General features: G+C 36.7%; 1 protein-coding gene across 3 annotated transcripts in view; it reads right to left on the minus strand.

Annotated features, from left to right (window-relative positions):
* Positions 1-1,811: 1,811 nt before the first annotated feature.
* Positions 1,812-18,859, minus strand: part of CDK7 (cyclin dependent kinase 7) — a 42,414-nt gene continuing 25,366 nt past the window's right edge. For all 3 annotated transcript variants that reach the window (XM_014855326.3, XM_070519550.1, XM_070519551.1), the window contains 5 exons: positions 16,879-16,978; positions 8,796-8,882; positions 5,181-5,330; positions 2,421-2,568; positions 1,812-2,008 (listed from right to left, as the gene is read on the minus strand). In XM_014855326.3, coding sequence (XP_014710812.1) covers positions 1,980-2,008; positions 2,421-2,568; positions 5,181-5,330; positions 8,796-8,882; positions 16,879-16,978 — 514 coding nt within the window. In that variant the 3' untranslated portion in view covers positions 1,812-1,979. The remainder of the gene's footprint in view (positions 2,009-2,420; positions 2,569-5,180; positions 5,331-8,795; positions 8,883-16,878; positions 16,979-18,859) is intronic.

An 18,859-nucleotide genomic window follows, 5' to 3' on the forward strand; every position in this document is an offset into this window, starting at 1 on the left:
TGTTGATTATGTCCTTTGATGCAGTGAAGTTTTAAATTTTGATGTAACCCAGTTTGTCTGTTTTTCACTTTTGTTGCCTGTGCTTTTGGGGCCATATCCAGGAAGTCCTTACCAAATCTGATGTCCTGAAGCATTTCCCCTGTGTTTTCTTCTAAGAGTTTTTATAGTTTTAGGTCTTAGGTTTAGGTCTTTGAGTTAATTTTTGTATATGGTGTAAGGTAAGGGGCTTCTTCATTTTTAAGAACTACTGAACTGGGAGTGTAAATTGATACAACTACTTTGGAGATAACGGCAATATCAATACTGATTGAAAATGCATACTTTATGACCTTACAATTACAATTCTAAGTATGTACATTAGAGAAATGCTTGCATATGTATATAAACATTCCATTTCTTTTAATGTAAAACTGAAAATAACCTAAATGTCCATGTGGCAGAATTCTAAAGACAGCCCTCTCAAAAATTCCATCCTGATTATTTAACCACTAATCTAGGTACTGCTATGAAGGAATTTTTAAGATGTAATTAAAATCCCAAGTGAGTTGACTTTTAATATACAGATAGCCCAATCAAGTGAGCCTTTTTTTAAAAAAAAGCAGGGGCCGGCCCAGCGGTGCAATGGTTAGGTGCACACATTCTGCTTCAGCGACCCAGGGTTTGCCAGTTTGGATCCCGGGTGCGGACATGGCACTGCTTGGCACGCCATGCTGTGGCAGGAGTCCCACATAAAGTAGAGGAAGATGGGCATGGATGCTGGCTCAGGGCCAGTCTTCCTCAGTGAAAAGAGGAGGATTGGCAGCAGTTAGCTCAGGGCTAATCTTCCTCAAAAAAATAAAAAATAAAAAAAGCAGAGTTTACTCTCTTGGTAGCAGATGAGGCAGCCAGACAGATTCAAAGCACATGGGTGATTTGACAAACTATAGCTGGCTTGTAGAGGTAGAGTGCCATGTGACAAGACGTGGACTGCCCTAAGAAAATGAGAGGGGCCCCTGCTGACAGCTGGCAAGGACAGGAGGCATGTGCATTAAACCACATGACCTGGATGAGCTTGGAAGCAGATTCTTCCCTAGAGCCTCGGACACGAGCCTAGTCTGCCTGCCAGCGTGGTTTTGGCCCATGCAGAAAACATTTTGAGCCATGCCAGGTATCTGACTGACAGAAATGTGGGCTAACAATTTTGTGTTACTTTATGCTACTATATTTATGGTAATTTTTATGCAGCAAAGGAACATAACACAGTCCATAAATAGAGCATGGGTAAGTAATGTTGCATACATAAGGTATTATATGACAGTTAAAACAAATACACTAAATTTATATGTATTAACATGGGAGGAATTAAGTATTGAGTACAAAAAAACTTTCATTATGAGATGAGACCCCAAACAATGCTGTACATTACTGCATGCATTCTTATAAAACAGCAGTATAAAATCATGGAAGGACACACTCATTTCCTGAGAATCATTCAGTCCCCTCTGGGGAAGGAGAAAAGGAAGAAATAGAATAGAATGATGTATTAAAGGGACGTCAGTTTTATCTGGAATGCTTTTTTCTTTTTTTCCTATTTAGTATATTAACATTTGTTAAAGTCTCGGTAGTAGATATTTGCTACCTTACTACTACTATTTTTCTATTTTTTAAATACTACCCCCACAACTACAAATTTGTGATGCTATATGGGCCAGATCATCAGAATAACTGATAATTATTTTTATTAAGGTCTTCTTAACATATTTTCAATTCTACATTTCAGAGAACTAAACTTATCTTACTTTTGCACTGTAATCAGAAAAATCAGAATTAAGTTTGTTTTAAAATACATTTAATAAAAATAACCCAGTTTACATATTTTACATGTGTAGAATATTTACAAATTCCTTCTACAGCATTTAGTTAATGTTTACTATTTTTCCAATATTTGCCTTTTTGACTATTTCCTTCAGTAGTAAGATACTGTCCAGTGTTCTCTGTAACTAAAAAATTAGTTTCTTGGGCAATCCTCCTAGATGAAAAAAAAAAAAATGAGGTGGTTTACATTCGATCTTATGGCAAGCTTGACCAGTCATTGCATTCCAACTACATTTATTTCACCTGCTTTGATTTTCCAGTAGCACTTGTTAAACATTAAGCATTCAGTGTACCAGTAGGAATTTATAGAGACTAGGTACACACTGATAGTTTTCCTAACTCTGAGGTATACTCAAAAAGTGCCCATGTCCTTTTAAAGAGCATGATCTAAGTATTCTCAATGGAAGCAAATATAGCTAAAATACTACATTCTATCTACTTTATATAATCTAAATTTACAGTAAATAGCTCAAAATCTCCATTTCTTAGCTGCCCCTCAGTCACTAGCTATGCATTAGCTATTTGGAGTTTTCTGAATTCATTTCTTACGAAAATGAGAGTTTTACCTTGTTCCAAGGCTTCTGTTCTCTTCCGTTTTGTTGCCACAGCTGGATTTGGCTGCTCCTTTAAAGTTTCCACTGGACAGTTTGGTCTTGGCAGCTGACATCCAGGTGTTGGCCCTGGCCGATTACTGAAATACTTAGTTTTCAAGGCCTTTTAAAAGAGAAGATACCAAAGAAATGAAGGAGTATCTGAACTGTGTTTAAGAAAATCTAACCTCCAAAATTGTTGGCAGCATTAAAACTACTATGTGACTACCACTCTCCCAAAACAAAATTAATTTCAAATATTTGGATATGCAAATTACTACAAATAAACATCTAGCAGCCTAAGATTGGCTGATAATTCCATTTCCATAAGAAAAAGAAAAAGACACTTTCTAATTTTTCCACAATAAAATAGACTGTACTAAATATGAAATATCCTTAGTAAGGTATTATATATTCAGCTCTCTACACATTATGGGCTCTATAGTTCAAAACACAAAGAGAGAAAATTGCTTAAAAAGAACTTCCAAGATTATGTGTCACAACCTCTATACGTAGTCAAATTCCAAATCATGTAAATATAAATTCTTAAAAATAAAGCTTTTAAAAAGATGCAATAAGTTGGAAACAATGGATTTCAATTCAACAATCCACTACAAATCAACAGAAATTTTACATAGAAGGACTTGCCCAAGGTTATTTCTATTTACTATCAGTCCAATGTTCCTAATACCATATTTTCTTCTGTCCAAAATTCCAACAAAAATAATTTTATTCTAAATGACAAATTTGTCAAGTTCATACTTTACTGGCATCATAGTACTATTTAATAGCCACAATAATTTAAGAAATGTCCTTTCAGATAATCCTCTTAGGAACAAAAAGAAGTCCATATAAACTTTTCAAGCATTTCCCCCCAACATCGTATTATTTTCAGTAATGATTTAAAGATTCCTTACTTCAAAAGAAGTGCATTTCTAACGTATTACTTCCAAATCATAGCAGTTCCATAAGTAAATTAAGCTAATTCTAAGCTATAAAGAGATCTAAGAAAGGAAGATCTCATTTCAATTTTGAGATAGCCATGAGCCAATCCCATTTTTAAAAATTCATTATATCAAATACAACGCAAATGAGTTTCACAACTGGAATTTTTTTTGCATGTTTTGAGTTTTACTATTAATGAAAATTTTCTAGATAATTTGATTTGGTCTCAAGTTTCTTATGATGGAGATAATGTGTGTATACGTATAGGTGAAAAGGTAACAATGAGTTACTTGTTTGAAATTAGAAGAGTGACTCTAGTGGTAAAATATCTAGATGTAGGTATTAATGTAGCGGTACTGCTAAAAAGAGAAAGTTTATAGTAGAAAATGCATTAAACAATGATTTGGTAGTCTGTAATAAACTTAAGTGAAAAAATCCATTTTGTATCCTTGATATATTGTGCATTAACGTGTTTTGTTAGATATGAAGACTTGGTGACATTTCATTTCAATCAGTCTCTTCCTGTATGAAGCCAAATTATTGTACTGTATTGTACTCTGCATTTCTCTGCCCCAATTTTAAGTGTTTGTGACTCTACCCTTTTTTGTGTGTTTTAAAATTTTTTATATTTTAATTTTTTTGGTGAGGAAGATTGGCCCTGAGCTAACATTTGTTGCCAATCTTCCTCTTTTTGCTTGAGGAAGACTGTCACTGAGCTAATAACTGTGCCAGTCTTCCTCTATTTTGTATATGGGTCACCACCACAGCATGGCTTTTGAGTGGTGTGTAAGGTCTGCGCCTGGGATCCAAACCCACGAACCCCAGGCCGCCAAAGTGAAGCACACGAACTTAACCACTACACCACCGGGCTGGCCCGTGTGCTTGTTTTTAAAACAAAGAAATTTTTTTTTTCCAAATCTATGGGTCTTGGGGCTGGCCCAGTGGTGTAATGGTTAAGTTCACACGTTCCGCTTCAGTCGCCCAGGGTTCGCAGGTTCAGATGCCCGGCACAGATACAGCACCACTCATCAAGCCACACTGTGGTGGCAGACCACATAAAATAGAGGAGGACTAGCACAGATGTTAACTCAGGGCCAATCTTCCCTACCAAAAAAAAAAAAAAAAAAAAAATCCGTGGGTCTTATATTTTTGTGTAAGATAACCTTTCCCCTTTCTTTTATAAGAGCAGATATTCTGGGTCTTCTAAATTTTTCTTGAGTTTGATTCTTACTTCGCTTAAACAACTGTCAGTTTCAGTGTTTGTTCTATTTAGAATAGCTTTCAATCTCTTATAAACACACAACTGTATCGGACTATAACATTTTCTCCCCACTATCACTTTTTGACTGTAACAATGACCAGCAGGCATACCTGGATTGCATTTTATGGTGGAAAAACACAAAACACTTTTGGTATTAAGCTTGGCACAAGATTTAAATTAATACATAAGAGTTTAATTGAAATATACCAGTATCTTAACAAATACAAAAACCTTATTTTTTCCTAAGTAAACTACTTGAAAACCAATTATAAAATAGATATATATTTATATGTTCCTAAGCAAGCATAAACTCTCCTGTAGTTGTGTGTGCATGATGCAATTTAATACCAGTCTGAACAGTGCTTATAGCTTAGAAAAATATAAAATTTGTTATTCCTTAAAACAAAACAAAAACACATCTTCCCAGTGTTTCAAGAATGTTAAAAAATCTTATGAAATTCTATTTTTATTTTTATCAATGCTACAGTTAAGATTATCCTCATATTTCCTAATCTAAAAAGCTACAATACCTGTGTGGCTGTAATTCGAGTACACGGATTAAATAAGAATAAGCCTTGTATGAGGTCTAGCAAGTCATCTCCTGCTGCAATGAAGATGTGTTGTAGTGGGATTCCAGGGAAACTCTTGAATGTCACGAAATCTGGAAGACTACACATGTCCTGTAAAAAATATTTTTATAATTCAAACTTAAGTAAAGGATTGAAAGGGATCTAGATCTCAAATAAAGAAAGAAAACTGTCATATGGCTGACATGATGATCTACATAGAAAATCCCAAGAAATCTACTTAAAAATTCCTAGAACTAGTGAGTAGAAAAAATCAACTGCAGTTCTATATACTATCAATGGACATGTGGACACTGAAATTAAAAATAATGCCATGTGGAATCACTCAAAAAGAACAACGAAATAGTTGAAAATCTAACAAAAACATTTGTAGGATGCATATACTGAAAGCTACACAACACCAGTGAAATAAATCAATGCTCTAAATAAATGGCGAGACTTATCACGTTCACGGATTGAAAGATGCAATATCATAAGATGTCAATTCTACTCAAATTGATATACAGGTTTAATGCAATTCTTACCAAAATTCTGGCAAAATTATTATATAGATACATTATTCTAAACTTTATATGAAAAGGCAAAGGAGCTAAAATAACTTTGAAAAAGTAGAAAAGGGGAAGGAATCAGCCTATCTGATTTCAAAACTTACTATGTAGCTACTTGAATTAAGACTGTGGTATTGGTAGAGGGACAGATACAGATTAATGGGACACAAGAGAGAACCTAGAAATAGACCCACACAAATATGCCCAACTGATTTTTGACAAAGGTACAAAGCAATTCAATGGAAAGACAGTCTTTTCAATAAGTGGTGCTGGAATAATTGGACATATACAGGTAAAAAAATCACCCTTGACCTAAGTCTCACACCTCAAACAAAAATTAACTCAAAAAGGATCACAAATGGAATACTACTCAGCCATAAGAAAAGACAAAATTGGCCCATTCACAACAACGTGGATGGACCTCGAGGGTATTATGTTAAACGAAATAAGCCAGTCTGAGAAAGACGAACTCTATATGACTCCACTCATAGGTGGAAGGTAGTATATTGATAAGGAGATCTGATCGGTGGTTACCAGGGAAAAGGGGGGGTGGGGGGAGGGCACAAAGGGGGAAGTGGTGTACCCACAACATGACTAACAAAAATGTACAACTGAAATCTCACAAGGTTGTAATCTATCATAACATTAAAAAGAAAAAAAAAGGATCACAGACTTAAACGTAAAACTATGAAATTTCTAGGGAAAAAAATACAAGAAAATCATCAAGAAAATCTTTGGGTTAGGCAAAGAATTCTTTGACACCGAAAGCATGACTCATAAAAGGAAAAAACTGATAAAACAGACTTGATCAAAATTAAAAACTTTAATTCTGGGAAGATTCTGTGAAGAGGATGAAAGGATAAACTACAGTGTGACAGAAAGTATTTGCAAACTGCACAGTAGCATACAACAAAGAACTAGTATCTAGAATACATGAAGTGCTCTCAACACTCAGCCAAAAACCAAACAATCCAATTAAAAAATGGGGAAAATACACGAAAAGACATTTCATTAAAGATATAGAGAAGGCAAATGAGCACATGAAAACATCAATAGCATCAGTCATTAGGGAAGTAAAAATTAAAATCACAACGAGCTACTGCTAAACACCCATTGGAACATCTAAAATAAAAAGGTGACATCACCAAATGCTGGAGCGGATGCAGAGAAAATGGATTACTCATATATTGCTGGTGAGAATGTAAAATGGTACAGCCGCTCTAGGAAACAGTTTAGCAGTTTCTAAAACTAAACATGCAACTACCATATGACAAATAAAGACTTAATCTTACACAAAATCCTGTAGATGAAAGTTTACATAAGTTTTATTTGTAACAGCTGCAAACTGGAAACAATGCAGATGTCCTTCAATCAGTGAATGGTTAAACAAACTGTGGTCCATTCATTTCAGTCAGCAACGAAAAGGAATGAATTATTGATACACACAACCACCTAGATGAATCTCCAGAGAATGATGCTGAAGGTGAAAAAAGTCAATCCTGAAAGGTTACATATTATATGATTCCACTTATAAGGTTCTTGAAATGACAAAGTTATAGAAGCGGAGAACAGATTAGTGACTGCAGGGGTTAGGGAGGAAGTGGGAGTGGAAAGAAAGTGGGTATGGCGAGAAAAGGGCAACATGAGGGATCTTTGTGGTGATGTCCTGTATATTAACCGTGTCAATGTCAACACCCTGATTATGATATTGTACTAATTTTGCAAGATGTTACCATTGCGGGAAGGTGGGCAAAGGGTACAAGGGATACCTCTATTACTTATTGCGATTGCAGATAAATCTACAATAATCTCACAATAAGAAGTCTGATTTTAAAAAATTCAAAGGAAACATCAGTAAACAACTAATATTTAGAAAATCTTGTCAAAGAGAAAATTACAGAATAAATATCAGAAACATTGTTCTGAAGTCAGACAGACCCATATTGCAGTCCTAGCTCTGACACTGGGTGGCCTTGGGTAAATTAACCTCACTAAGCCTCAGTCATCTCATCTGCAAAATGGGAATCATCATACCTACTTAATAGGATTGTTGGGAGAATTATACATAATGTAATTTATTAAAAAGCCTATCATTAATGGCATATAGTAAGTGTTCAACAAATGACAGCTATTAGGGCATGTTTTACAATTAGAACATACAGCAAACTTTCAATTAGAAAGTTGAGGAAACAAGAGCACAAAAGAAACTCTTCTTAGACGTAGTTTCAGCTTCAGATAATTTCATTACAGTTTTAACCAGAAGGTAGAATCGGATTAAAATTTCTCTTTTCTAGTATTTATTTATTACCCAGGAGATGGGGTTAAAATAAGAAGCAAAATCAAAAAGTCTACAATTTTAATTTAAGAATGAACAAGTGAGAATATTTAACTGAACTGTAATATATAAAATTTAGCAACTTAAATTGTAAATTTTACCACAGACTTAATATTTCTTTTTTGTAGACAATGTCATGGGTTAAAAATAATCATAATACATCTTAATTGTGTAACATTAACATGAAACATCTTAATTGTGTTAGTGAAAATTCTATAAATATACCTAAATCCATAAAGAAGATGTTGATAAGCAAGAAATAGCCATAAAATGACCTATTATGCAGCTGTTGAAAAGGTCAGTAACAAATATTAAGTAAAAAGAGCAAGTTGGTTGCAAAAAGAACTATATGGTGTGATCCCATTTTTGTTAAAGAACAAAGGACAGAAAATGCAACTCTGTATGTATGTGTTTGTGTATCTTCACAGCAACACCTTACACCAAATACACAGTGATTAAGCCTGGGATGGGAATCACTGGGACAGGGGAAAGGCTAATGTATATAGGAGGCTGGATGGTGTACCACGAGTTTAACTTTTTACCTTGTATATATTTTGCAATGAGTATACATTACTAGTAAATTAAGACAATGAACACATTTCTTTAAGTAATATTCATGCGACAGCACTATAAAGAATCCTAACTGAATTTTAAAGAAAATCTATGAAGGCTTACAGGCCACTGTTCCTCAGTTGGTGTGCCCAAAGTTTCAAATATTCTTGTTAGTTGATCAAGGTCTGAATCTCCTGGTAAAAAAGGAACCTGAAAAAAAGCAAGAGGCAGATATTTCAAGGTGGCTTGTGATAGCTATTAAATAAATAATACTATAAACTTTATAAGAAAAACTAAACTGTAACAAAAATTAAAATGCAGTCTGAGGTATGCTGGATGTGGCATTAGATCCTGGCATTGCTAACCAAATCAACAGCACCACACGGCCCATTTCATTCACTCCAAAACAGGTACCATGTAACAGGCACTGTGCTAAAACCTCGGCATTTACATGAGGGAACAAAACAGTCCCGTCTCCCCTGGGGTAGATGTGGCGAACAATGGTGATACGGGTAAAGGGGCATTTACAATGATATGTTCAGCAAGAGCATGGGATCCTAGCCCACACAGGAACAGCACCTAACCCGCACTAGGCAGGTCAGGGAAGGCTTCCTAGAGGAAGTGGCAGCGAAAGTCGATGGGTGAAGAAGAGTTGGTTAGAGGAAAAGTCTAAGATGGAACAAGAAAACTATTCTAGCAAAAGGGCAGGTGTAAAGGCTAGAAGGCAAGAGATCACATCTATATTCCAATCTTACTTAATTTCTTGGCAAATTCTTTCTCTGAAGAGGTATACTGGCAAACTTTAAAAGAGGATAAATAATTACAAGTTAAAAATTAGTAAGCTGATAAGAAATTATCAAAATCCTTGCTATACATAGACATTATTTTCCAATTCATTCTCAGACACCTACATAAATACATAAAAAATAAAAACAGTTTACTCTGTGAATAACAGAGGTATTCGGCACTGTTAAAGGCCCTGAAAAGGTTTACAGGCTTGCTGGGAAGACATGAGATTAAGTACCAGGTCTCCAACATTTTTATTACTGTGAACCTCTACCAGCAAAAAAAGCATCAAACTCTGCCAGGTATCAATTTATTCCAAATTCACCCTTTTTGCTGTTTCTGTGAAAATGGATCCTTTCAAAAACTTTTCCTTTGCCAACTGAAGCTTTATCAGTAGGGGATGCTGGAGAGACATCACAGCAAGAAGAGTTTTGCTTTCCGCTTCCAGTTTGCTTGCCCAAGCAGACTCTCGCAGTACTCAGCTTCCCTGACACCAGCTTGCTGCCGAGTGGGCAGTTTCTCCAGTGTCCAGCTCCAGCTGTGCACAGAGGCCAGCAGCTTCCCTCTAGAACCCCCTCAAGACTCTACAAAGCAGAGTGCCTCCAAAGAAACGCTTCCCCCGAACAGCTTTCCTCAGCACCCAAGAGGACAGATTTCCAATACGTTCCAGAGAGATTTGCAGCAAGTTCCACTAGCACAGTTCCACAGCAACTTCTCTGCCACCCAGTGAGCCACACTGTACCCTCTTCAACAAGATCCAGATCTCAGGCCTGGGGGTCATCTTCCTTGGGTTCTGTGTCTCAGTCCTAGAGGAAAAGGGTGGCTGCTCCTTACATCTGCTATTCCTATATTCTTTAGAGTTCTCTTTACTTTTTATTAGTCAAACCCTCACTATTCCAATCTCCTGTCATAGTAAATAATCTTTATATTAAACTTCCCACTTCAAATCAATGTGTGGTTTCTATTTTCTGATTGGATCTAGACTTAATATAACCCTTACATAAATCATATATTTATAACACTGTGCTATTATGTATATTAAATGTGCACCAAAAAATAGAAACTAGAAGGGATATTAACTAGCATTTCACAAATATTTTTAGACATGCTCACATTTTCTCCTTATACCTCAACGGATTATCTCCTACTTTGCAGACCACCAATGTAAACTGTACTAGGAGGTCTGAAAAGAGGGACACTCACCATTATAACTTTAGCCTTGCAGGCAAGCTTGCAAATTTAATCAGATTTTAAGGATGAGTGTTTTGGTCTGATGTAAAAAATTTATATTAAAATGTGTTGCATAATGTGTGAACTATGGATCCCAATTTGAATAAACCAACAATAAAAGATATTTCTGAAAAAAATTGGGGAAATCTGAAAACAGACTGGGTATTTAACATTATAAAGGATTTACTCTTCATTTTTTTCAGATGATAATGGTACTGCAGTTATGATAAAAAAAAAAATCCTAGGGGCTGGCCTTGTGGCCTAGTGGTTAAGTTCAGCACATTTCACTTTGGCAGCCCAGGTTTGCAGGTTCAGATCCCAGGCATGGACCTATACCACTCATGAGCCATGCTGTGGCAGCAACCCACATATAAAGTGGAGGAAGACTGGCAAAGATGTTAGTTCAGGGCTAATCTTCCTCAAGCAAAACAAGAGGAAGATTGGCCACAGATGTTAGCTGAGGGCTAGTCTTCCTCAGCAAAATAAAAATAAATAAATAAGTAAAAATCCTTATCTTTTAAAGAAATAGCAACATATGAATAAAATTCTATCTGAGATTTGTGGCAAAATAACATGGTGTGGGAAAATATTGATAAAGTAAGGTTGGCCAGGTGTTAAAAACTGTTGAAGCTGGTTGGTGGGTACACAGAGGCTGAGTTTATTACTCTCTCTGCTTTTGCATGTTTGAAAATACTAAATACTAAAAACATTTTTTTTCCCTAAAGGAAGACCTACTTTGGAACTAGAACTTAAGCTTTTAAAAAGTGTTTTATTTGTATGAAATTAATAAACACACTGATCAAACACTGAATAGACTCATGATAAAAATTGGTCCTTTGACCCATCACCCCTCTCTCATTTATAACTATGTAATTTTTGTTCAGTGCAGATCTGATATTAAGTTTCCCTTCTTTTGCAGTAATTTGCTTTTCCTAGAGGGAATGATTTCCTAGCCCTCCTCCCTCAGCTCCTCCCACTGGCCCCCTTTGGTAACTTAGTTTCTACCTAAGGCTAAGATTCCAGTCATTCAATATCATTTTCTACATGATCAAATCTATCAAAACCCATCAGTTTCATTGTTTTCCTAGAGACCTTGCCTGCTGGAGTCCTCACCCAACCTGCTACAATCTGAACTAGCTGCTCTCTAGCCCTGACATATACCTGTTTTCTCAGAACATTCCTTCACTATTTTTTTTTTTTTAAAGATTGGCACCTGAGCTAACAACTGTTGCCAATCTTCTTCCCCCCCCCCCCCCACTCCTTCTTCTTCTCCCCAAACCCCCCAGTACATAGTTGTATATTCTAGTTGTGAGTGCCTCTGGTTGTGCTATGCGGGATGCCACCTCAGCATGGCCTGATGAGCAGTGCCATGTCTGCGCCCAGGATCCGAACCCTCGAAACTCTGGGCTGCCAAAGCAGAGTGCATGAACTTAAGCACTTGGCCATGGGGCCGGCCCCTCCTTCACTATTAAATGTGAATTCTGTTAGCCTCTTTTCTATGTTGAATTTCACGTTCCCTGGATCCCACGTCTCTCTCTTAATTTACTCTCATGTTACAGTAGAGTTCATCTTCCAATAACTTCCTAAGAAAGGAATTGGATGTAAAATTTTGGGGTAATAAATTGTATTTATTCTCACAGCTAATTGAAAATATGAATGGGCACAGAATTCTAGGTTGAAAATCATTTCCCCTCACAATGCGTTCTATTGTTTTCCAGGTTCAATGTTGCTGTTGAGAAGTGTGATGCCATTCTTTTCCCTAATTCTTTATTTTGGAATCTATGTGAGGTTTCTATGTTTTTCCTCTCTGAGGAAATAAAATCTTTTTCTTATCCCCTGAAATTACTCTGAAATTTCACAATGTGCCTTGGCATGAGTCTTCTTTCATTCACTGTATCGGATTTTCTGGCACTTTGAATCTATTCACATCCATCAACATCAGGATATTTTCTTGAGAATTTCCTACTCTATTTTCTTTATTCTCTTTTTGCTGTATTCTAGGATTAATCTGCTAATTTTCTTTTCTTTTCTCTACCACAGTCCATCTCTTTATGTTTTGATTCTATTTAACGAAAGAGGTCTTTAGCTTACTTTTCCAACCCTTCCACTGTTTTTGCTTGCTTTTAAGTTATCCTATTTGAAAACTTTCAAGTATCCCTGTTTCTTTGATTGTTGCTTTAGTAAAAGAGCATTGTGTTCTTGTTTCACAGATGCAGGATATTCTCTTAGTTCTCTGAAGACTCGGGGAGGGGGTGGATTTTCTTCTGCTACCTCATAGTTTCTATTTTTTCCAAGTGTCTTTTTCAGTTTGTTTCAGTCTGTCTTTCATATTGGACATTTTCATCAAATATATGATTGACGATGCCTGTCAATTCTCTGGTGATCCTTACATGTTGGAAGCATTCATTAAATATCTGAAGATCCTTGATAACTGTCTGCAGATCATTGGCTAACCATTCCTATTTCAGGGAAAGGTATTTAAAAAGCTGATTAAAACCATTTTATCTATGAAGAAAGCTTGTCAACTCATGGGCTTTACTCTGGAAAGCTTGGGCAGGGAGTTTAATGCCAGTTATCTGTGGGTCTGTTCTCTGGGAAAATTCAGTCCTTCCAGTGAAGGCTACTCTAATCTTTCACCTGGGTTAAAATGAGCTATTACACTGGCTACCAAGGTTCTGGGAGCTGAGCAGGAAAATAAGTTGAAGATTTTACTGTTCAGTGTGCAGACTTTTATGTAATCAGCACGTTTTCACTCTGGCACTCACCCCCACCCTCCACTGTATCTAAGGATGGCCATTTCTGGAAATTCCTGCTTGAACTTCTTTGGAGAATACACCTTTCTCTGGTGGAGGGATAAGCTAGAGAGAAGCATGGTTGGGGGAAGGAAGTGATGTGGCTATGTGTGGAACCTTGGTATTAATTGCTCCATATACAGATTTTTCAACCAACCCTTCTGTTTTTAGTCCTCCACCTCATTATCGTCATCAATGATCACAGGTACTTCTCATTACTAAACAACTCCAGGACTCTGTGTGCCAAACCAGATTTGCCTCTAGTTGGCATCCTTTCCTGTAGGCTTTTAGCCATCTTCATTTCTGGCTTCCTATCTTCCGGCATAGTATTCTAGGCATCTCCTAGTTTCAAAGATGGCACTTGTGTTTGTTTCTTTTAGAGATGATTTCTGAGGGGGCAGATTTTTTTCCCTGCCATCTTTAAAATCCTTGAGATATAATTATCGCTTTATTTGAAATGTCTTCTTTGTATTAAGCATCAATACAATATTGACTAAGAAATCCAGTCATGTATGAACAGGTACTGGGTTCAGCATGTAACCCAAGACAGACAATTGTTTTTTTTTTCTAGGGATTGATAACTATTTCTAATTTTCACTTAGTAATGTGAACGGCTAAAGTTAGGAATATGTATAAGCTCATATGGCAGGCAGCTCTTCTACACTCTCATTCTTAACAGCCAATGGTCTTACAGATTTTCATTTGTTAAATATAGAATATGGGTTAGTGGGCCATCCGTATTTAGTTAACACAACTGTACAAGACTTAAGTAAGATCCAGATATTATTGCAAACACAAACCTTACCAGAGGAAGAGCTTGTGCTTCTCATTATTTTCTTTTTCTTGCTCTGTAATAACTTCTTGGAGGATATTGGAATTTCACCAATACACTATTGTGACTAAGCATATGAATGAAAACTTTTTAGTTTTAGGAAAAAGAATCCAAATAATCCTAAACGGAAGAGAGGTACTGAGTTCAACAGTACTAAAATAAAGGAACCCAAGAGGGACTTCTCTCTGGTTCTTTTCACTAGGGCTCCACTCATGAAATCTCTTTTTAAATTGTGTTGAGATTCATCTTTAAAAAAAAATTGATATTGTAGAAATTTATTTTTCCTTTCTCATGTCTTTACAGGGAGGCAGGGATCACAAACCAAATATCAGAAAATCAGCAGATATTTCTTATGCAATTAGCATAATCAACAATATACTTCTTGAATAACTGGAACACTCTAGCCTCTAGCACTCCTGCGCATCCAAAAGTCTATGCAAAAACAACTGATGGAAGCTCTGTTCTGAGCTGATAGAGCCAAACTTAAGTATTGGAATGACAGACAGCTGAAGCTCAGTCATATGCCAAGCCATTAGCTCTGGATCAGCTGAATGCAGTACGAGGAAGGCAGGCAGGTGCTGGTTAATCAAACCTTTGCATCTCCGCATCATCTCTAGAGAAGGCTCCGATGCAGGTCTGAAGGATGTCCAGTCACCTTACTGCAAGGCATAAAATGTCTTCCCAAACTATGGACTTCTTGTTTACAGACTAAAAGGTTATCTTTGAAACTGTCTAAACCAGATAAAGGCAGTTGCTCAGTAGGTAATATCCAAGTTTAGATAGTCTATTAATCACTATCTGCCTCAAATCATGACTAAGAAACAAGAACATAAACAGATCATAAATTAAAAAGTACATTCGTGCTATTTAATGACATAGTACTGAACCTAAGTACTCATTAGTATAAATATTCTAGATTCCTTTTCATTTAACAATAACAGTGGATGTTCAGAAGGCAGATCAATTTGCTTTAAAAGTGATGTTAAAAATATTGATTACTTTGGTTCCATACAGGCTTACTTATTGTTGCACCTGTTTTCTAGTTTAAGTATTTTTTAAACCTACTTTTATACAATTTACATAAAAGAAAAACAACACTTTAAAAAAGGTTGAATGCTTATACTATCAAATTTTCTGACCTAGCCTGCTTTCGATCATTATCTGTTTGGACTGCAAGATCTCACCACAGATTCAGAACTGTGTGGACAGCATTTCCATGCATCATCTTTTCAAATAAGCACAGGGACAGTTTAAAACAGGAAATATTTTTCTTCAATTGTGCAGGACAAAAAATATGGCAAAACGGTAACAAGTCTTCACCCGTTAGGGCTGCCTGTCAATTTCTTCATAACCTTAATAATATTCCAGCAAGAATGCCAGTGGCTAACAAGACTCTAAGATTTCAACCAGGTCCACGATTTCTAACCCATCTTTTCTCACCTGCTCTCTCTCTCCACTCACCTTCTCAATGGAGTGATCAGTCATAACATTAGGGGATTTGGGATTTTGGGTTCTTTTCTTGGTCATGAACGGACTGTGCTTTTGGGAGTTGATAGATTCTCAAATGTAAACTTCTGGTAAACTTTGTGTTCTTCTGAGTAGCAGAGTTGTCATGCCAGCTGATTCACAGGGACCATTACTAGCACAGGGATTATTATATCATTTTCAAGCCAAATTGTTAGGGTTTCTTCTGCAAGCGCCTGGAGGGATAAGCTTCTCAAAATGATGTACAGAACTTACACTGAACTAAAAAAGACGTTTAAGAAGGTAATTTTCTCTCTGGTGTACAGAAGCTATGTTCTGTGTTCAAGGAAATAAATAGCTGTATTTTTGTGTCTTGGGTTCACATTTCTTTAAACACATAGGCTTGAGGAGAGGGAGAGTAGGAGCTAGAATCTGGAACGTTGGGAGAAAAACTCAGATTCAGAAAATTTTCCCAATATTCCTTTGCCTTCATTGTTCAGAAGGGCTAAAATAAACTTCATAGCTAAAGAAAAGTTTCCAAGTCAGCAACTTTCTCTCCAGTGAGGGCAGAGAGAGGATGTTTTACTGAAGATAGTCTTAGAGAAATGCTATAGGACCACCATATCTGCCCTGCTTGAACGGAACTAAAAAGATCCTCTCACTCGAGGTTTAAAGTTATAGAGAGCTGCAGTTGCAGTGGTTGGTATTACAACATCTCTTAAAGTGTACTTTTAAACAGTCCCAAACAAAAAAGTCCCAGGAATACAGAAGTTCATCCTAACATCTTTAGTTATTGTAGAGATATTACCATATTACAACCCAATGAAGACTTTATTATAGTTATATTTCAGGACATAGCAATGATCTACAATAAAACATTTACTGTCCTAAATGGGAGGTTTTCTCATCTCACATTAGCATTAATAAAAAGGTTGCATTGGGGGGAGATGTTTTGTTTGTTTAATTGGGCTGTTTCTTGGCTTTTTGTTGTAAGGATGGTGCTCCTCTCTGGGAATTCTCTCTGGGAAGATGATTCTTACACAAATTTTAAGAACAAAGACCTGTAACAATATTGAAGTGTGTACAGCAATTCAAGACTTACCCTTAGAAGCAACTCTGCTAATATACAGCCAACAGCCCACATGTCCACACCTACACCGTACATTCTAGCTCCAAATAATAACTCAGGGGCCCGATACCACCTGAAGAACAAAAACAAACACTGTCACTTTAGAATGGAATTATGAAAGTATTTCTTAGAGAAAACCACTCAGCAAAACATGACCCTACTGATGAAATTCACTTTTATAGATACATTAACTCAAGAAAAATTGGCTATAACCCCAAGTAGTTCCACATTGCTGCCAGAAACTTACAGACATCCTTGGGCCAATCACTCTCCCGCGCTTTTAGATGATTAACATCTTCTTTCAACTGAAACCCTCAACACCACCCCCTCTTCCCAGCTCATGACCTTGCTCCCTATTTCACCTTTAGAAAAAATGCAAGTAATGAAAAGAAATTTCTACAGACTCTCCCACAGTCATTTGTACTCACACAACCTGCCTTCCCATCTGCAACACAGGTGAACTACCCTTGACTGTTCTTAAAGCCAATCCCTCAACTTGGGCACTAGATACCATGCTTCCTTCCCTATTTCGAAGGATACTGCTCCTCTATTTCTCTCTTCTTTCTCCTACATCAACTTTTTAGTCTTTACTAGACTTTCACTATCAATGTACAAACATACCATTATTTCTCTGGCCTCAAAAAATAACCTGAAAAATAAAGAAATGAACAACAAAAACTTCTTTGGACCATACTTCCCCTAACAGCTACCTCCTCATTCTCTGGTTAGACTCTTTACGTTCTTACTGTCTCCAATTCCTCTCCTCTCATCCTCTTCAACCCTCTTCAATCATACTTTCTTCCCACCATTCCATCAAAACTCCTCTTCTCAAGGTTATGAATGATGTCCACATGACTAATCTAATTGTCAATTCTCAGTCCTCATTTTAATTCAACCTTTTAGTAACATTTGATTTGCAAGAAGAGAAAATATGAGAAATTGGTAGATGAAAACCACTGGTACACAACACTCTTGTATGTGGGTCCCTATTTTCCTGAGTTCCAAGAGTTCCTGAATAACGGGCTTAATCTTTCCAGCAATTACATAAATAACTACTTATGTCGCTTACTTCTACTCAGGGCTCAGGTGATTGATACTCAATGAGATCTACAGGCATACCTCATATTATTGTGCACAGATATTGCCATTTTACACAAATTGAAGGTTTGTGGCAACCCTCCATGGAGCAAGCCTATCAGCGCCATTTTCCCAACAGCATTTGCTCACTTCATGTCTCTGTGTCGCATTTTGGTCATTTCACTATATTTCAAACTTTTTCATTATTATTTGTTATGGTGATCTGTCATGAGTCATCATTGATATTACTAGTGTAATTGTTTTGGGGCACCATGAACCATGCCCAAAAAGACAATAAACTAAATTGATAATGTTGTGAGTGTTCTGATGCTCCACCGACAAGTCCCTCCCCCATCTTTCTCCCTCCCCCTCCTCAGGCCACTCTATTCCCTGAGACATGATAATATTGAAATTAGGCCAATTAATAACCCTAACATGGCTTCTAAGTGTTCAAGTGAAAGGAAGAGTCACACGTCTCTCACTTTAAATCAAAAGGTGGAAATGATTCAGCTTAGTAACGAAGGTATGTCAACAGCCATTACAGGACAAAAGCTAGGCCTCTTCCATCAGTTAACCCAGTTGTGATGGCAAAGGAAAAGTTCTTGGAGGGAATCAAAAGTGCTATTCCAGTGGACACATCAATTATTTAAGAAAGTGAAACAGCCTTACTGCTGACATGGAGAAAGTTTTAGTGGTCTGGATAGAAGATCAAACCAGCCACAACATTCCCTTAAACCAAAGCCTAATCCACAGCAAGGCCCTAATTCTGTTCAATTCTGTGAAGGCTGAGACAGGTAAAAAAGCTACAGAAGAAAAGTTTAAAGCTAACAGAAGTTGGTTCATGAGGTTTAAGGAAACCAGCTGTCTCAATAACATA

This window comes from Equus asinus, chromosome 10 (assembly GCF_041296235.1).
Source record: "Equus asinus isolate D_3611 breed Donkey chromosome 10, EquAss-T2T_v2, whole genome shotgun sequence".
Taxonomy (NCBI): domain Eukaryota; kingdom Metazoa; phylum Chordata; class Mammalia; order Perissodactyla; family Equidae; genus Equus; species Equus asinus.